Source organism: Pholis gunnellus, assembly GCF_910591455.1.
Source record: "Pholis gunnellus genome assembly, chromosome: 9".
In the NCBI taxonomy this organism is placed as follows: Eukaryota; Metazoa; Chordata; class Actinopteri; order Perciformes; family Pholidae; genus Pholis; species Pholis gunnellus.
The window spans coordinates 17,818,079-17,838,348 of NC_136535.1; the positions used below are offsets into that span (position 1 = coordinate 17,818,079).

Below are 20,270 nucleotides of genomic sequence, written 5' to 3' on the forward strand. Positions count from 1 at the left end.
CAAATTCATTTACCACTTGAGGTTTTTTTAAATATATTTGATAGTGTGAATGATCAGAAATAGGTTAAAACGGTTAACTGCTGCCCAAGAAACATTAAGTGTGTGAAGGAAGAGTGCATCAAACCTCTATCTACATGTCAACACACCTGGTATTCATATGTATAGCTGAATTGGGCATCCACCATGTGTATGAGGCAGCATTTGTCTGCTCCCATGTAGAAGCGAAGCTGTTTCTGCCAGGCCCAGGTATCGGGGCTGGTAACTCCTGCCTGGTTTAGTTGCTTCACCACACTGATGTTGTGAATAATATCCAGAATCAAGGCCTTCAGCTTCAGCTGCAAGACACTGGACTCTGTAAGACACACACATCAGGATGGTAGAGTTGGTAAAGTTGTGTAAATAACAAACTTGATTATTAATGAGGGTCGCTTTTGTAAATGTCATAAGCAGTAGTCAACAAGGTCAAACCAATAAAAAAAAATACATACGCACCGGAGTGAACAGTGAATTATCAAATATTATACACTGTGCTGTATAAACCTAACCCTGTTGGTTCAAAGCAAAAACTTTACATTTTCAATTTCTCTGCCTCCCTTTCTTTGAACAATTACATTAAATATGGAAGAATCGTATTACCGTTTGGTTTAAGAAGTAATTAATACTTTACTTAGTGCTCTGGGCTCAATAACCCAAAGTCCTAAGGTAGTCCCAACAGGTCGCTCGTTCTGCTGCTTTGTTGTGAATAAATGGTTCTATTGTAAGCAGACAGAATGGCAATGGGCTTTTTGTTACCATAAAACAGTAGTGTTTGACAGCTGTAAGGACAGCTGCTTAAAGGAACAATGCAGGATTGAATCAATTGGTGGGAAGAATAAACGGAACCCCTCACTGTGTAAACGACCAACCACTTAGCGAGGGAAACTTTGTTATGACATGAATACAGACACATTGATATTCTGGAAAGTCAATATCACCGACCTATGCACACATAAAAATGACATAAAAAACATAAAAAGCTTAAAAAAAAAAAAAGTAGCCAAATGAACACCATCTTAATCGTCTCTATGCCAGAGGAGATCACTCTCACACCCCACCTGCGTTTATAGCCCATTTATGTGGACTGGGTAGTTAAATTATCTATCCTGCCATTACTTTAGCTACTTTAATCAGTACTGCCACTCCAAAGCCTCTTCAGCCTACCTGGTTGTTTTAGGGAGCCAGTCATTTAATGAGACGTTATCATGGAAATGGGTTCAATTTCAAGTGTGTATTGATGGTAGAGTTTTGAATGCAAGACAGTCCCAAAATGAACCACAATAATAATTATTATGATAACCTCCAACGCAGCACTGTGCTGAAATATTTGATATTTAAAAAAAAAAAAAATAAATAAGTAACTGATGAGGAAAATTGGCGATAGTAACACTTTGTGCAGTTGAAATGAGCACTGTTTTCACAGATACATTTTCATGAGACAGAAATTTGGAATTTTGCAGCAATGTACCGTGAAATGATGCCACTACCAGGGTTATGGAAGAGCGTTTCATCTCATGCATGAATAAGAAAGGTTGATTTAAATTTAAAAGCCCTTTTTACAAATTCAAGTTCTGTGAAAAAAAACTCAGCTGTCATGTTTTATGTAGCCATATATTCAGCCCCCCCCCCAAGACATTAAATTAGCTTGCAGGCTAGTGCATCTGCAGCTTGAAAGGGTACTGCCTCTCGAGTCTGACTGGCTATCAAGAGATTTACACAAGAGCAGTCATTTGGCATTAATCTCTCGGGCCTAAGCAACAACCCATGATTTTGATCGGAGCTCAATCCTTCAAAACACACACGAGGGAGTCTGATAGTGTCACGAAAAATGCAAGTCGTAAGTATCAAGTGTTTATAGAGCACGGCAAATTGGGGAGGTTGACATTATCAGGAATTTTGTTCAGAAACGCATGGAATCTACGGGACACATCTATCAGTCGTGCGTTGTGTACACACTGTACAGTGTATTGAGAGGGAACCCCTATTAACTGCGACAGTGCTGAACGGCATGCTGGGTACAGCTTGTTGCCCGTCGCTTGCTTCAATATTAACTGCTACACCGCCGAACGACATGCTGAGTACAGCTTGCGCTCCGTGGCTCTGTAAAGTACATTCAAGAACAGATAAGAAACCTGACGGACAGACCAGAGATGAACGGGACATATTTATTCAAGATTTTCTACTAGGGAACCGTTCATCTGATCCACTTCACATTTGGCAAGCGTATTGCTCAGGACCCAAGGAAGTGCAGTGTCAAGTGTGTGTGAAGCGGTTCTCGAAAGTTATACCGGCCTCTTCTAAACAGGAACGTTTTGAACTGCACTAGTATTACTACCTTCTAAAGTTGCTATGGCTAACATGTTAGCATACCCAGGGTGTGTTCAGACTTAATTTGAAGCCCATTTTTAGAGGCAGCACGGTCACATATAAAGTCATTGAAAAGGTGGGAGTTGACACAAACGGAGGTCAAGACGGATCCACGTGAGCAACTTGAACAACAAGCTACAGCTGACATCTTTAAAGTCAGTACATCGAAGTTACACCAGTCTGAGACTGATGCAAATAAATTCACCAATGCATACACACAAACACAAACACAAACACAAACACAAACAGAACTACCTGTATTCGCGTGATCGTCAGAGCTGGTTTCCACCGTAGTGTAGTGCTCTAATTTGGCATTGAGTTCCAGCTCCAACTGATGCAAATGCTGCTCTTTTAGAGCTCTTTCCACATCTTCAGTAAACTGGATTTGCTCAGCCAGACACAGAATCTAAACCAAAAATAGGAAAGTTCAGACACTTCAGCGTAATTAAGATGTTTTTTTCACATCCTGAGTCACAAATTACTGACACACATATGTGGTCTTGGATCTCAACTTCAACTAAGTATAGTGGGTTGTGTAAAAAGTGTGTGTGTACCTGTGATGGGTAGCAGGAGGGGTCCACCGCTTCTTTCTTTCCTGCAGATATACATTCAAACAGCAGGTGCTTCAGCGTCTCCTTCATTTCCACAGACAGCTCACTAAGCCACACCTAGAAAGACGGAAAACAGTTCACACAGCGCTACAAATAAAAACAGCGTACCGTACATACAAAGCTGGAAAGTGTGTCATCAGTTAAACTCTACATCCAACACAGAACATATAGCAACAAAACTTACCTCCACGAGGCTGGAGATGCGTATGAGGTTTCTGAGAGGTACCGTTTCTCCTTCCAAAGAGCACATGGCAACAATGTGCTGGCACTGCTCATCAAACACAACACTGTGGATGCCTAAATGGACAATACGCACGCAGATTATCGTCACTGTCCAACAGATTATGCCGTGATACAAGGGACACGAGGATGATGAGAGGAGAGCCGAGCAAAAGATAACAGCGTGGAGAAACAGAAATGAGCACAGTATCAGAAAAAAGACAAGAACGTAGAACAGAACAGGGGTTTCTGACCTGCAAAGAGTTTCCTGAGATGTGACTGGATGACAGTTGGGTTGGTTGCCTGACCAAGAATCTCTAACAGATCATCATCTCCTATGAAATAGAACCGTGGAAAGGCAGAGCGCTTCTCCTGCGACAACCACACACAATTAAAAAAAAAAGTTACGATATTTACCACTCATACTCATACTGTACTGTATCTTTGCGTACAACAATGCATGTGTGTGTACCTCCAGGAACTCATTGAGTGACTTCTGGCAGCGCTGCAGCTGGTCCAGTATGGTGACCAGAGAGTTTCTGATGCCAGCCCTTGAGCTCAGAGAAACAACTCTGTTGTCTCTCTGAATGTCTGACATTATGGACCTGTTAGACAAATAGAGACAGTGTTGTGTGTTACTGAATGTGGATGAAACACATTTCGCCTGTAATACAAATTATATCTCTCCATTTATCCCAGAAAAAGACACACCATCCTACTGTTGTTAGGCATACTAAACCTGAAAGTTTGAACAGAAAATGAATAATAAATCAAAACAAAACAATGTGCTGTGGAGCAAGAAAGAAATTTACAATCAGTATGGGATGTAGGTACAACAGTGGATATGGAATGAAACAATGACTGAGGTTTAAATGCCAACTTTAAGCTTAAATGTGAGGTTGTTCCACATACAATGGATAGTTCTTCGTTATAGACGGGGAGTTTCTGGGAAAGGGCAATGTGCCCTCTATCGCTAGGTCAAATTGAAAAGATCTACATTTGACCTGCATTATTCTGGCTGACAAACAATTTACATTATAGAGCAACAGCTCTCTGGATGTGACACACAAACACACACACACACACACACACACAGTACCTGAAGTCTTCATCGACACGTTTGAAGCGGGCCTCCTCCCGGGGCAATGCCCCTCGTCCAAAAATGGGCTCTAGATAAACCCAACGCCTCTGGATGGCATTCAGACTCAGCAGGTACTCGTCTAAGTCTGACAGACGAACCTCCCATAGACTGACCTGTACACACATGGACCAAATATTTAACATCGGCTAGAGCGGCTTCATTACAGATTTGTAAAGAATAGACAACAAGACAATTCATTCGATTGAGTGAACACATACTGTATCTTTAATAAACAGAAAGGCTGGGGATATTTGAAAATAAAGCAGTAAAGATTCTAAAAGCGTATTCATAGATTTTGTTTGACCTGACCTTGTCGTGGAAGCTGCGGTAGTAGGGCGAGTCTTTCAGAGACTGCAGCAGACAGCGGTTATCTCCCACCTGGATGGGCACAGAGTGGTGATAAAGCCAATGTTTGATAATCCTCAACAATTTGTTTTAATGGTGCCAGTAGATATGCATTTCCACGCCTTGCAAGTCCATCCACCAAGTGGTTGCTTTCAGTGACCTGTCTGAAATAATGATTCTCAAAAGTAATTTAAAAAAAAAAGAAAAGGGAAATTCAGAGAACAGCAGAAGGAGCCTTTCCTAATAGTTCAAGGTTTTCAAAAGCATTGCTCTGCATGCAGACTTCACTTTTGTATACTGTCTCATTATTATGCTCAAAGTCCAGCGTTTTGGCTCACACCTTTAGGTAAAGCGCCAGAGACAACTTTATATTTATATATAAATACATAAGAAACATGCAAGAGAAATGTCTTAAAAAGTACAAACAGTGTGTGCTAAAAACAGGGCAGCTAATTAAGTACTGTTGGGTCAAGAGAGGATTTCTTCAAAATGGGTTCATTAATTGCAGATTTAATGAAATATTCAGTGGTGTGCCAAAACTCACAGCACTTAGATCTGAAAAGCACATCAGAGCTGTTTGTGCTCGGCCTAATAAAATTATGAAAATATTGAGCCCTCACACTGTAACTGCTGCGTTAAACTGCTTCGCAAATATTTGAGTGCATCAAAGTTAACATTTAAATTTATCTTCCTCTGCCTGCATTAAACTTTACAGCATTCTGTCTTCAGTTAGCCAAGGCTCAAGAAGTCTTACCCTAAGTCTGCGTGACATCATGCAGTAAGTGTTTGTTTTGTGTTGATATACAGCGCGCGAGTCCACATCTGTTTGTTTCGGTGTGTTTGTGTGTCTACCTGGTTGACTATATCCTTCCAGTCCTTGATGAGGGTGAGAGTGCGTCGGCTGCTGTCCGTGTACTCCGTGAGGTTGAAGGTAGCTGCAGCTCCCCACAAATCCAGCTCCCTCAGTGCTTCTCTGATTGTCACCTCTGCCTGAGCACGACTGTTCAGGTCCTAAATACAAGAGCGTGCGCGCACACACACACACACACACACACACACAAACTTCATATACATTTATCCTATAAGACCCACCTGTATTACTCCTCTGGGCTAGTGGGCTTTTATCGCTGCATTGCCTGTGCGCCCTCTTTAGTAAAATATTCAAAAGCCGGAGAAGATTATATGAAAATGTAGATGTGGCAACGATGAGAGGAACACCTTGGCATGTACAATTATCCTTACCAAAATTGTTTAATTATACATATTGTTACTACATATAATTACTGAATCATTCTGATAAAAAATAAGAACAGTGCAATCATCATTACAGTTTTATCCAAAGCGACTTACAACCCAGATTCTAACACCGTAGGCACAGCTACGGGAGCAATTAGGGGTGAAGTGTCTTGCTCAAGGACACAACGACATGCTTCTAGCGGAGCCGGGAATCGAACCGGCGATCCTCTGATTAACGGCCCCGCTCTCCACTTTGCCACGGTCGCCCCCAGTTAAATCATTCCTTAATGTCCAACACTACGGTACACAAGTGTTTGTGTTGTTAAGTATATCAAAAGCAACACCTCGGATTGAAATGAGAAGAAAAGGGGTTGGCTGTCTATTAGGATTTGTTAAAAAAAACACAAGAAATGCTAATATTTCATCTTCATGCCAAACTCTTAATTATATACTGTACGTGAATATGTCTGTAACCTACTGTATATGGTCATGAGCTTTTCCTTTACTACTAATACATGTGCAATGTCTTACTTGCTGCTGCCTCCTAGTGGCCCTGGTCACAAGTTGCGCTAATGTTTGTAACCATAAGGATTAATATGCTTTTATAAATCACAGCCGCATACTTAAAATGACCAAACAAAATATGAGCAATTACAGGAGGTGTGTGCCCCTATGGAAGTGTAGGCTTTTCCCCTGTATGTATTTGCAGAAGTGTCTGCCCACATACCTTAAGCTCCAAAGCCTTTTCTATGATGGTGTTCGCCACACCGAGGAGGTCATTAAAGGTGAGTCTCTCTAACGTTGTCCCTCTTGGAAGGCCAAGCAAACGGAACATGTCCAACCAATGGTCTTGGGACAGGTGCTCCCCACGCACATATTTCAGCACTGGCACCAGGTTCTAGACATACAGATGAAAGAATGTGAAAATAAAAGGATGTGACATTTTCAGTCATATCAAATCTTGCGTCAAAGATAACACTTTAACCATTCATCTACAGTTTTTCCAACATGGATGCTTTCTTTTTTTTCTTGTTACAAACAGTATATATTCAGAACTGTGTCATTTGCTCTACATGTTATGGCCCCCAGAGGTTAAACCCTTTTTATTTTGATGATCGTGTAACCTTTCTTCTTGTGTCACACACACGCAAAAGCTTCTACTTGCACAAAATGTGTTGCATTAAGCTGATTGTCGTGTCATTTTCTGAACAAAAGTATGTCGCCCAAAAGAAGAAGCCTTCTGAATTTGCTGATTGCTCTCCCATTATGCTACACTGACTAATATTTTAACACCCTTGCAGGCTGAACAGCTGAATTGTCAGTAAATCATCCAAAACTCATTGTCGAGTGTAATAAACATTGTAGCCTTTAAGCCCTGCTCGAGGGTCTTGCTTGAGATTTTGAGGCGTGTATCTTCAAAATACATGAAGAATGATGATATGTCATTCCACCGACTGTACTAGTGTCTACCTTGTATTTGTCCACTTCGCCTTGCAGCTTAACAGACATGGCAGTAGGCTGCTCCAGCTTCCTAAGTCTGTCCTGCCACGCAAAGAGAAATTCCTCAAACGCATATGTCTTACTCCTGTAAAACAACAGAATCATACATATTAACACACAATTGAAAACAGAATAGTGACCCAAAAAAAGGAATAAATCCAAATCATGAAGATTGAGGTCCAGGTCTCAACTTAACCCCCTCCCTACCTGAATGTGATCCAGTCCTCTTGGGCCTTTTCTGTAAAGCCTTGTTGCCACTCCTCATACAGACCCCACATCTGGCTGTACTCCTCCATGTCTGTTTTTGTCTTTTCTGCCAGAGTGAAATCTGGAGAACCCAGGTCAAAATAGGCACAGTCCTCACTGAGGAGAGAAGAGGAGAGAAGTCAAGTCTTCATCCAACAGTGCCGTCATGTGCAATTCAGGAGAGGTACTCATCATTAAGTTATGATGTGTAAGACACACACTTTATATTTATTTGAACGTGTTGAGACCTGACATCTTGCAGGAAGAATATGAAACTTCACAAGTAGGAGAAGTTCTAGTCTGGGGCAGCAGGTGCCTCCGGCTGTAGTTTAATTGGGAGGTGGCCGTGAATAAATATAGTATTTCTTGTCATTTCAGATTTGGTCTGCATCAGTAATAATACCGAGTAGCTTCTAATAGAAAAATAGATCTATATATAACAGAGAGCAGTAAGCCCAAGGACATTAAAAAAAACTAAATTAAGATGCTGTTTGTTGTTGAGTCACTAACTTTTACAGTGTATCTGAATCATTAGTTACATTTATGGCTATAATCTCATCACATCAGATTTAGTAAAGCTACTAACAATCTCACCAATATAAATTGTTATTATTATTATTATTATTAGACATTATTTTCTGGCCACAGCATAACCACATTTCATCAAACCACAGCGTGTTCTAAAAAGATGAAGGCAATAAACTTAACAGCTATCCTCAAAAAAAGTATAAATACAGCATTTAAAAAAAAATAAAAACTTACAGCAGTTTACTGCGCACAAGCTCTAGCTCCTGGAACTCTTGCTGCTTGTCTCTGATGGTCTGGAGGCACGCAACAAGGACAGCGTGATCACCCGTCTCAAGCATCTCATCTTTAGGCTTCAGCTGGTCCCAGCGGGCCTTAAACCTGTCAAGGTCCGCCCTGTAGGCGTCGATACGACCAGCAGCATTGCTTCGCATCACTTCCACCTAAGGGAGGAACAGGGCAAGAGAAAGCAAGTAGCACACAGCCAAGGAAAGAAAGGACGGGGTGATTTTGGGGGTAAATGGGTAAATGAGACGAAAGATAGAAGGGGAAAAGAAGAAGTCTCAAAAAGCTGCTGTTTACAGAAAATTTGTGATAAGAATTTTTTTAAACATGATCCAATGTGAGTGTGTGTTTGTGAGTCACCTGATCTTTGATCATAAGCTGGTGGCTCTCCATGACAAGCTCCAGTTTGTCCCACTTGGCCCTCAGTGAGGACAGCGAGTCCAGGCCACCCCCAGCCACTGCTCTCAGCAAGCGGTTCTTCTCCTCAGCACACTGGAACTGAGGGAGGATCTATGCACATACATACATTATATTATCAGTTAGTTTATTTCCATTTCATGTCAAACATTCCCATTTGGAATTACAAGACACTGGGTTTATAAATATACAATTCAAAATCAAATGTCAGAAATCTAACAAGACATACAGCATAAATGCCCACACACCTATAAATCCATGCATGTCATGTTATTGACACTAGTGGCCATCATGATTTACATACTAATATGAAAAGTCTATCATTTAAAGCAACTATGTCAAAGACTTTATTCTTTCGTTTCTTTGTCAGGTAGCAAAAGGATTTGACTGAATGAAGGAAATGAACTGTTAGTTCTAAAATCCCCCTGATTTGGCAGCATGACTCAGGAAGTATGAGAAAACTATTTGCACAAACCTAAAGCCTTAGTAATACCACTAAAGAAGGTTGCTAGCCAGTGTTTAGAAGTGTTGTTGTCTTACTTCTGGTTTGCGGGTTAATATCTGGCTATATTTGCTACTGGCCGCACCAATCTCCTCCATGCTCTCTGGTCGAGTGGACAAGGTCTCCGTTGCCTCTGAAACAAAACTGTCTATGGCCTGGGTGTGCCCTGCAAGCAAGAAGGAAGATCACATGCACAAAGGAAAGGAAACAGAAAAGGAAAGAGAAAGTAAGACAAAAGGAGATGGCATTGGACCAAAAGAATGAAAAACAAAATTGAAACACACAAGCCTAGATAAAGAAATTGAAAAAGGGAAATATTTGGCTTGTGATTGTTGTAAATTACACTGATAACTTTATATAACAATGCAATGTTAATAATGTAAATGAGTGAAAACACAGTGGGGGGGGGACAGTGAAAAGACACTTGAGTTTTTACCATATATGGACTTCCTGAGTGATAAGAGCAGAATGTCAAACAGCTTCTGGATTAGATCATCGATGACAGCCTTCACTGGCTCACAGTTGACTGTAATGCAGTCAACCTTCTCCTGGCTGACAGAGGACGAAGAAAGGGATCAGTGTCTGTGACTCGATTGTTATGGTGTCAATTTCCATATTTGTGGAGTCAAATAACATGAAGTGAAACGTGAAATTCTGGTAGGGCAAATAAAATGCCAGCTACAACTACAAATGGCTAAAGAAGAACTCCGTGACATCTGAAAAAGCTGAATCATAGCAGAGTACCAAAAAAAAAAACTTGTGTTTGTGTTTTCTGCTGAGAAGTTATAACTTTGTTACATTGACTTGTGTTAACATGTGTGAGATATACCTGGGCAGACGCTCTGACTCCTTCCCTCTGGCCTTCAGGGCCTTGAAGTTTCTCTCCCAGTCTTGCACAGAGTTCAGATGCTTCTCCACTAACTTCTCTAAATCTAACTGACCCAGCACCACCCACTCCTACGACACACAGAATCACAGAATCACAGTGGTTGGGTGCAGTTCATGTTTCCAGATGTCAAATGTTTTTGCATCAAAGGTGACAAACAACACGTCACAACAAGACATAAATGACTAAAGAAAACAGAACTAATGAAAGGGAGAGATAAAAAGAGAAGTCTGGGGTTGACTGAGGGCTTTTCCCTTCCGATTTAGATATGCATGGCTTCACACAGAGGGGAAACAATAATATGCGGTGCTCACTGTGATAATAGGTAATGTAAAGGGGACAAATGCTGACAGTGAAAATAACAGAGCTTCAGTATATAAATAGAGAAGTATAAATAATCAAAGTAGCATTCTTTCAATGAAAACAGTACAGCAATGGTTCATTTCAATGCTTCAATGAGCAAAAGGTGAAAGAAGGTTCATCTTTAACAGGACAGTTGACTGACAATAATCAGTTAAATCAGTATTGACATCAAAATAATCGGTTTTTCAGGCACCTTGAACTTGTGTTGTATCGCCTGCAGACGGCTAAAGAGGTCCTCTGCCTTGCTGAATATGGTGAGGTACCCAGAAGCATTTCTATCAATCATGACGCTGAAGATAAGCTCCTCCCCCTGGGCACTGACTCCTTTGAACTGGTTTGGGATCGAGATGAACCGCTTCATCTCCCTGAAGTAGCGTGCTCGCACTTCCTCAAACGGAGGTCGGAACTGCAAACGGCCCTGCCTAATCACAAGTTAAGAGAAAAAAATATTTAATCCATACTACTTCATAACGTTGTTGGAGGAGAGAAAAAAGAAAGAGCCAGATAGACAGGAAGAGAAATGGTAATATGACCAGAATTAGTGTCAGAATTAAGAGGTGGGGACAGAAAATCAGTGCAAGATAAGGGGAAAACACCACATATGTGTGAGAGGGAGAGAAAAAGGTGACAACCCACACAAAACGAGTTACATGGCAGAGATAAGAGAGAGAGGGGATAGGAAAATACTGACTTGAAAGTGAGGTCTATGTGTATTTCAGGCAGGTTCTTGTTCAGAGCTTCCAGTCCGGTCTGGTACTGGTGTTCAAGAGCCTTGTACAGCTGATGGTTCCAGTGCTGACGCCACGCCCGCATGTCATCAGACCTGAAGCCCTAAACACACGCACATACATAGTTTTCCAAGGAGGGAGGAGGAACATTTGTGGTACAGGTTGTGTACGTCCAAAGAAAAGCTTAGTAATGAGCACAAAAATAATTGTGTTCCATGCCTATTTACAATGACAATCGCAGTAAGCACAGAGCTCCCTGGGGGTTTCTCCAAATGTTTATCATCTTGAATTATTTATTCAGTAAAGCTATGAGGGCCAGCGGCAAAAGCACTTCTGAGTGTAATCAATACCTGAGCCTCCAGAGTGGCAAAGCCAGTACGGAGGTCCTGAAGGCCATCCTTCCACCGCTGCTGATGTCTCAGCAGGTCCACATTCATCAGTGTCACCACCTGAGAAATATACCCAAATCATTTGTGTTAACTGCCTAATCTATTCAATCATCTAGTAAAACAACTGAGGTCAAAAAAAGAACAGCATGCTACAACCTTGTCAATGAAGTCAGTGTGCCATTTGCGTAACTTCCTGTTTTCGGTGGAGAGCCTCTCGGCGGCAGACTGCAGCTTGGCGATGTAAACTTCCAACTCTTTGGGGTTGTCCCAGGTGATCTGCAGTTTACCACCCGATTCCTTTGACTGAGAACGAGGGTTCTTGGAAAGAAAAGCATAAAGATCATATCCTGTCCAAAATATGAACTTCAGGTAGAGACATTTGAGAAAGTTCCTAGGCACTCCCAAGTTTCATAACGTTAGATTTTTATAAAAAAATATCCAAATCCAAATATCCAAAGCAAAGCCCAAAAAAAACCCTGATAATTTCCAGCTGTGTACCTTGATGACCTGTTCAAAGGCCAGGGCCAGACTAAGCATCATAGGTCTCTGAGAGGGAATCATCTGCTGGTCTATGGTGTTGTAGAAATGGGCCACCTGCAACGCAGCAACACTTTGTTACAATATGAGCTTGAGACAAGCTAAAACCAGAAATAATGAGACAGAAACAAACACATTAATGAGGAAAGAAAATGTGTTTATGTGTGTCTCGACCTCCACTCTCACCTGCTTTAGGACAATGGCTTGTCTGTAGAATTTGTCAGCAGTATTAGAGGCCTGTTGTATCTTGGCTGGGATGGCAAAGCCCAGGGCAGAGAGCTGCCGGACCTCCCTGAGCAGGCTCACCAGCCTGTCTGAATACTGGATCTTTAGCCTGCCGTCCACGTGGTCCAGGTCCATCACACGGTTACTAGCCTGGAGACTATACAGTGGGAGAGAATTACAATTAGATTTATTCAAACCAGCACCCATTACAACTGAACTGCCCTTGATCAATGAAAATGATTATTGAGGAAATGTATACGTGTTGCTGTCCAAGAAACCCTGACACATAAATTGACCCGAATGCTCTTAGTGGCAATTAAGATGAAACTCATAGTTGCTCAGAACTTCCCCTTGGAGGTCTTGTTAGTTAATGTCACAGCGTGCAACGTTTCTAACCTGATCCCTGACTTTGGGTCAGCCAGTCCCGACAGTATATCTCTTGACCAGTCCTCGAACTGTTCCTGTTCATACGCCCTCAGAACTTCTAGCAGGTCATCACAGAAATGCAGGAACCCCTTGAACCCAGACAGCTCTGAAAGCAGCGCTTCAGCTATGCGAACAGAGTCCTCAATCTATCGTAAGAATGCAAGCACAGGGATATAGAAGAGAAGGGAATCAGAACACACTATTATTATCGTCGTCATAGGAATTATTTGGATTTGTAACATCAGCAAAAAGCTGTCGGTGTATTTTTAGTCATTTTCCATTTGATCACCTATCCGTCTAATTATCTAACGAAAGCTCATCCTCTTACAAATGGAAATCAATGATAGACCAGAAGGTCCATGCTATTATATCAGTCGCATCCAGCACATGTGAGCATGTGCACATGCAGAGGCAGACGCACTCGGTTACCTTGTGTATGAGCTGTTGGACCCAGACAATTCTGTTGACCACCTCAGGCAGGTTCCTGCCAATGAGTGGGCCAGACTTGTCTCCGGGGCCTCCGTGGCATCGACTCTCAAAGTCACTCTTCAGGCCTAAGAACATTTTAAAAAAGTAGAGCGGGGTCAAAGATGAGGAACAGCAAAGTGTCACCACTGACATCATACGCATCATTTAACACCTAGCATAGCAGTCAGTTATGACTGAGAAGGAAAGTGATTTTTGACTCGAACTTCTGCAATTGGGCGCTAAGGGATTTAAAGTGCCTCCATAAGCTGCCTTGTCATAGCCACTGACTTTCTGTTGTTTTCAGAAGACCAGCATGCACTTTTATCCACCATGTGTAGACGCAATAACCCACTGTCACACTATCTCTGACACAGAAACAGATACGTGCTGTGGGGAAGAACTGTGTACCCTTGTTGTAGTCCAGGAGTCTGGCCAGGAGGGTCTCTCTCTCTGACTGCAGCTCTTTGCTGATGGCGGGACGTCTGATTAACTCCTTGTGCTTTTGGAACACCTGCAACAGCTAGACAACAGACACACACGCACAGGCACTTACGGTAAGTTACCACATCAACACACACACCCACACACAATATTAACAACCTGAGCTGACGTAGTTGGTGTTTCACTACCTGTTGTGGGTTGTCCTGTACATCAGCAATGTAGCTCTTTAGTCTGCCGGCTACCTCCTGCTCTGACGGAGCCATTTGGCGCTCAAACTGAGCCACTGCTGCTCTCCAGAGAGGCTACAAGAAAAACACACAACAAAGAGTCATACTCGAAGTTAAAGAGGGATGTTTCATCCTTGCCTAAATGGATTGTGTAGACGATGCAACTTAAAATAACCATCATTTCTTTTCTATGTTTACAGGCGTACTTATACGACAGTATCAAAGTCATTTCAGGATGAGGTGGCTGTAGCCGGAAAGTGTGAGCATGATTGGAGAATCCCTCAGTTACAGTAATCTGTTCAAAGTGACATCAAGCAGCCACGCATGAAGAACCTGTACCACATCGTGCCTGCATGGTGGCACCGAACTTAACAAAATACAGGCACGAGGAAGGCTCAAACGAGGTCATTCAGAAGTCTCACAAACAGTACATATGCACGCCCGCCGTTTCTCTACAACTAACCTCAGTGTACGGGTTGTAATGCAGAGGGTTGAGTCCAGAGAAAGGTTCAAACACACGATCCGAAGTCAGGGCCTGCTGCTTCCCTCCCGGTAGCAGACGCAGCAGTTTCTCATGAACCATTCGGAGAGTCACCACCTGGTAGACGTGTACAGGGAGCGTGTGTTTTCACATGTTATCTGTGTCAACTGTTTCATTTATGTGTTTGGTTGTAAGTCAACAACATCAATCACAATTTGTAACTGACTTATCCGACTGTGGCTCTAATTCTAAGATGTTGTATATATGGGAAGGGACACTTCCTAAAAAATAGTTTAGCGCGTCTATAAGCGTCAGACCTTCAATGGAAATGCTAACAGGAAAAACATTTCAGAATTCCCACATTTGTCCCACAAAATCTGTACATATGAACATAGAATGAATGTCCAATGCGAGTAGGTTGCTTTCTGGATCAATAAGGTGTCTAACTAGTGTCTTTGTCAATACATGCGAGGTTCATTTTCCCTTCCTTGTTCTGGTTTCAAAAATAAATAAATAAGTGGAAATTCCATTGAAATGTGACGTCTGCTCTTTTGCAAACAAGCAGAAATGACAACAAAGACGATACTTGCGGAGATAATTTAAGAACAGAATGTGATGCAACCAGTGCACCACAATGTCATGTGCAAACGAGAAATATGCACTGTTAAGCATTGCGTATTCTACAGAAAGTGTTTCCCTGACTCCTGATTAAAACCATATCTTACCTCATCCAATCTTTTTGCAAGGCAATGAAGGGTTTGCGGGCAGTGCTTGTTTCCCTTCCAGGGGTGTGGAGCATGTCTCTTCCACACCTGCGGGGAAAAAAAAGAAATTAGATGTGTTTTCAGCGTTTATTACAATCAAACTGATGATCTCATTCTAGCTTTAAGATGGATTTTCAGTCAAAAATGTTGGTATATATGCATTAGAGTAAACGGTAAAAGTTTAGATTTTTGGAACCGTTTTGTGCATACTTATTTCCTATTTTGATCTCTTCCATACCTGTCCAGTCAGATGCTCACAGGCAACAACCCACTGTTCACAGATGGCAACGCCCGTTCTCATGTTCTCCCTCACAGATACAAATGGCTCCTGAAAGATTTGAAGGCCGCTCAGCTTCCTCTGCACGTATCTTCCCAGGGCTCCACCTTGAACACAAACAAACACAACAAACAGCTTTCTCTCTAGGCGGCCACATCCGCTCTCTACTCATTGGGAATAACTGAAATTGGACACTGGCGCTCAGGGAAACTTAGGATAACTGTTCGACAAGTCTATTTTTAAATGGACTTGGGAGGGCTTTGGCTTCATATAATATGCATCTAGATAATTGGGACTTGTTTTAATCTCCCCAAGATAATGCAGACTTTCCAAAGTGATCCAAAGATATACATGCTATATTGTGGAAATAACCCTGAATCTCTTATACACAGCGCAATTTATAAGATCAGTTGTTTTGTGAGTTTGACACATGTGTTATGGGAACAATGTTTAAGGTAAATCATAATTTTATCATGTAGGCATAGATTATTGACAAGCCATGGTCTGTATATAGAGTTGGTTCTGTGTACTGAGGAGTTTGTAAGAAAACAAAGTCAGTTTCAGTAATCAAGAGATGTGCATTTCACCAACAACCACAGTCGCTAAATGATCGTTGTGTCACAGAAGTCTTGACGCACAATGTAACTCATAAACAACATCAGCAAATATTTGTTCTCATTTCCTGATTTTGGTTTTGTGAATGTGTGAGAGATACCCACCGATGACATCCATGAGTCGGACCATGCGTGTTTCTGGATAAGGCTCAAAATCAGTCTGCCGCCACATGTCATCCAGAGTGTCTCTGCTCTGTTCCACCAGATCCATAACATCCGGCATAGACAAGGCATCAAGACCGCCATACTCCTGGTGGACACACACACACAGTTAGCTCCCCATTAGTTCACTGCAGTTTGAAAATATCAGCTACGAAAACAATTGTTAAACAGCATTCAAAACAGTATGTGAGATAATGTAAATGTTAAGAATCAAAGTTAAAGTTAAGACATAAAATAACAAAGTGTACCAAGATGTAATTGCTTTCTTTTAATTACTAACTTATCTATGGAATCATTGCTTAGTACAGATACAGATTATATCTTCATCTTATAATTCATTTAGCAACCACCTTGTATACATTATAGAAATAATATGTAGTGAAAGTAATGTAGCCACTCCTCCGGATACATAAAGGTTTGCATGCATACCTTTCGTATGAGTTTAAATTCCTCAGAGAAATAAGTAGCCCTTTCTCTCACACTGTTCTTCTCCGCAGACTCAGAGAGATCGTCCCAGTACTGGAACTCATCACTGGGAGTCAGGATGCCTGAAAGATTGGAAAAGAAATACGAGTACACAGTTTGAAAATCATAATGTATCTTTGTTGTTATCAGATTCAGTTAAGAGTTGTTGTTTTTGTTTCTTTACTAGACAGCCTCCTTTGAAACGTGAACAAATGCAGCCACTACACCACCGTGCAGCCTTAAGTCCCTCCAAAAAAAACAATATATCTATATATATCTATATATATATAGATATATATATGTAGCTTCTATGATCATTCTGTATGCACTACAACCCAGACCTGTGTATTTGTTTCTGCAGAAATATATTAATGCCTACCGAGAACATCTTCCTCTGTGCGGCCCCTCTTGGCAGAGGGCTGTGCTCCAGACTGGCGGACCACTGAGCCCAGGCCAAGCTCCAGCTCACTCAGCAGGCCGGCCAGCTTCGGGTCAAATGCTGAACTCCAGCGCTCATCCTAGAGAGAGAAGTGAGAGAGAGAGAGAGATAGACACTTTTTAAAGTTTTAGACTAAATAGTCTTGTTTTGTTATTAATCTCTTAATCAAAAGCTTTAGGGGAAAACACTTTAAAATACTTTACTTTATATACATCATAGTGGTGTAGTAATATCTATTTACAATAATGTGTTTGCATCTATCTCAAGTTTTTCTTTCTTTTCAATTCTAATAGTCAGGGAGAGCACTTATTTCTCTAAAAAAGAATATGGAAAATATTTGTACTAATTCCAAGAAATTGTACATCTTCCTGTAGTTTTGTTGACTGTGTGGTCCAGCAGAATCTTCCACTGTGGTTAATGTTACTACCAAAAAGCCTCTGTGGAATTCTTTAATACACAGAGACGGGCTTACCTTCAGCAGTACAGGAGCAAAGACTTGTCTTAAAGCCTGGTAGAGGGTGTTGATGGGAGACTCCAGCATCGACGACACAAGGAGGCTCTGGTGAAGGTTGTCTTCTGTGATCACTGTGGGATGCAGCTTGAAGAATACCAACACCTTCTCTTTGCTGTCCCCCGATGCTCCAGTCTGACAAAGGAAGATGAAATATTTAAAAAAGGATCATTGTCAAGCCAATGGTTGTTACGTGTTACATGACCTGCACATGTACATGTACATGCTACCAGGCGTTTAGTTTGACACATACAGTGAAAGAAAAGGGGGTTTTGATCAAATTCTTTCACATGGATAGTTTAATACACTCTAGGAAGTTCTAACATTGTAATGTTTCTAACATGTGTTACCTTATTTGACAAGTGAAGCACGCTGTCATGTCTGCTGACAGACAGGACAAATTCATTTCCATCGTCCAAGAAGTTATTGAGCTCTGGGCTGTCAAGCAGAGACGGTGAAGCCTTTATCCCATAGAAGTTTCCACTGGTGGTCAGGATGAACTGTTTGCGAGCATCATCTGAACCGTGGGGCATCTTTCAGCTGCAATGATGTACTGATGCTGACGAAGCTGAACAAAAAAAAAACTGTAAATTACCATACTTTGGGAGGGATATATGGCTGCTATTGTGTAAAACAGAGACTCTTACAAATCAATTTCGATGTCTCATGGTTATTTCTATAGATTTAATAAATGTGCCATTTTAGGGCCAGGCTAATTACTGCATCAAGAGACAAACTGGGTCTATGTCAGGCTTTGACTTCAGTTTACGTTGATTCTTGCGTTGGTTACGCTTTAAACCAACTAACTTTAATTTCTGCCGACCCAGAAATAAAGAAATAGGATTGAGACTCCGTCAAACCACATACTCATCCAACTTTTCCGGTTCACTGTCTTTGCAACTAACTAACCTAGTGAAGTGTTAGAGCAGCGCTAACGTTACCACTGCTGGTATCGCTGCTAAACTGTTAGCTAACTATACTATCTTAAATGTGCTAACGTTAACGTTAGCTTATAAAACCATCATGCGTCCAGACAGTCTTCTGCCTCTTTTAACGTTACACGAGAAGGACTAAGATAGTGTTTACAAAGTTGTGCTGCAGCATTAGCTATAACTAAGCATTGGCAAATGACACCAGCTAGCTTGCTAACGTTAGCTCGCCACCTCTCTAAAATAAAGTTAAGCATTTTAGCTTACGCTAGCTGGCTTGACTTCAGCACGCTAGACAACTAATAGAAACCTTGGTTGCATACCGTTTTTCTCACCAAATGCTCCACTCTCGGAGATTTTTTGGTAACTCAAATCATGGATGAGAGCTTTAGCGATCCGTTACTAGCGCCTGTGTGTAGCCAAGATTATGCTTGCGTGGTTACCAAGCAACTACGATCACTTGTACCACATGACACAGCGCAACCTATAAACGGGACTAGAAACTTACGCAGTGTACTTACGCCACTTGCTTAGGATAGCTGCTCAGACAGGCAGTTTCAGCCTTGGTTAAGCTAGATAACTTTTTTCCACATATAGGTCTATTTTAAGAAGCACATGGTATTATATATATATATATATATTTCATATTTTATATTTTATATTTTATATTTTATATTTTATATTTCATATTTTATATTTTATATTTTATATTTTATATTTTATATTTTATATTTCATATTTCATATTTCATATTTTATATTTTATATTTTATATTTTATATTTTATAATATAAAATTTGACCACGTATGTCATTTGTGGTTTTAACAAAGACAAAACAACAATTAATTTGCATGCATTCAACAACAACAGCTAAGGTCATGCCAGTTGTGTCACGATTAGGCTTTGCCTCTGTGTTCTGTGTTTGTCTACCCTCCTCACTCTACCTGTCAGTCACTCCCTCAGCTTATTCCCTTCACCTGCCTCTGATCACTAATCAAGCACTTCCCCCTCATCAGCACAACTCCTCTCACCTGTTCTTCCCCCTACATAAACTCCTGCCCCTCAGTCACTCCTGGCCAGATTCTTGTATTGTCTACCCGCCCGTTCGGCTTGTCCTGTTCCCGGTTTTCCCGTCTGTCTTCCCTGTCCTGCTGGAGTTTCCTCCCTCGTCTCTTGTCTGCTCTGTGGATCCCCTGCCGATTCCTGTATGGTCTGTTTTTGGATTATTTTGTTCATTAAAATTACTCTTTTCACACTACTCTGCCTGGTCTGCGCTTGAGTCCTCCACCATGCCCCGTGACAAGTTGCTCATGGTATGTGTTACAAATATATATGTATGTAACAAACCATGCGGTCAGCATTACCTAACTTTAAATTGAGACAGAGAGATCAGTTTCCTTTTCTGAAGTCTACTGGCGTCTAAAGAAATTGTGTCTAAAGAAATAACTTGTACATTTGTGTTTTCTATATCTTCAATAGGTCTTTTTCACAGCAGACATCTTGGCTAC

At 41.3% G+C, this 20,270-nt stretch overlaps 1 protein-coding gene across 2 annotated transcripts in view; it reads right to left on the minus strand.

Annotated features, from left to right (window-relative positions):
* Window positions 1-18,366, minus strand: part of dync2h1 (dynein cytoplasmic 2 heavy chain 1) — a gene marked incomplete at its 5' end in the record, with an annotated part of 94,775 nt that extends 76,409 nt beyond the window's left edge. For both annotated transcript variants that reach the window (XM_079165911.1, XM_079165912.1), the window contains 35 exons: window positions 147-352; window positions 2,659-2,809; window positions 2,958-3,071; window positions 3,199-3,311; window positions 3,488-3,605; window positions 3,706-3,838; window positions 4,333-4,487; window positions 4,684-4,752; window positions 5,572-5,730; window positions 6,683-6,853; window positions 7,426-7,540; window positions 7,663-7,818; window positions 8,464-8,669; window positions 8,872-9,021; window positions 9,469-9,596; window positions 9,867-9,982; window positions 10,260-10,387; window positions 10,873-11,097; window positions 11,367-11,510; window positions 11,758-11,856; window positions 11,953-12,114; window positions 12,295-12,390; window positions 12,520-12,715; window positions 12,955-13,130; window positions 13,414-13,538; window positions 13,861-13,972; window positions 14,082-14,195; window positions 14,584-14,718; window positions 15,327-15,413; window positions 15,604-15,749; window positions 16,362-16,506; window positions 16,848-16,966; window positions 17,263-17,401; window positions 17,795-17,968; window positions 18,184-18,366. In XM_079165911.1, coding sequence (XP_079022037.1) covers window positions 147-352; window positions 2,659-2,809; window positions 2,958-3,071; window positions 3,199-3,311; window positions 3,488-3,605; window positions 3,706-3,838; window positions 4,333-4,487; window positions 4,684-4,752; window positions 5,572-5,730; window positions 6,683-6,853; window positions 7,426-7,540; window positions 7,663-7,818; window positions 8,464-8,669; window positions 8,872-9,021; window positions 9,469-9,596; window positions 9,867-9,982; window positions 10,260-10,387; window positions 10,873-11,097; window positions 11,367-11,510; window positions 11,758-11,856; window positions 11,953-12,114; window positions 12,295-12,390; window positions 12,520-12,715; window positions 12,955-13,130; window positions 13,414-13,538; window positions 13,861-13,972; window positions 14,082-14,195; window positions 14,584-14,718; window positions 15,327-15,413; window positions 15,604-15,749; window positions 16,362-16,506; window positions 16,848-16,966; window positions 17,263-17,401; window positions 17,795-17,968; window positions 18,184-18,366 — 4,965 coding nt within the window. The remainder of the gene's footprint in view (window positions 1-146; window positions 353-2,658; window positions 2,810-2,957; window positions 3,072-3,198; window positions 3,312-3,487; window positions 3,606-3,705; window positions 3,839-4,332; window positions 4,488-4,683; window positions 4,753-5,571; window positions 5,731-6,682; window positions 6,854-7,425; window positions 7,541-7,662; window positions 7,819-8,463; window positions 8,670-8,871; window positions 9,022-9,468; window positions 9,597-9,866; window positions 9,983-10,259; window positions 10,388-10,872; window positions 11,098-11,366; window positions 11,511-11,757; window positions 11,857-11,952; window positions 12,115-12,294; window positions 12,391-12,519; window positions 12,716-12,954; window positions 13,131-13,413; window positions 13,539-13,860; window positions 13,973-14,081; window positions 14,196-14,583; window positions 14,719-15,326; window positions 15,414-15,603; window positions 15,750-16,361; window positions 16,507-16,847; window positions 16,967-17,262; window positions 17,402-17,794; window positions 17,969-18,183) is intronic.
* Window positions 18,367-20,270: the final 1,904 nt, after the last annotated feature.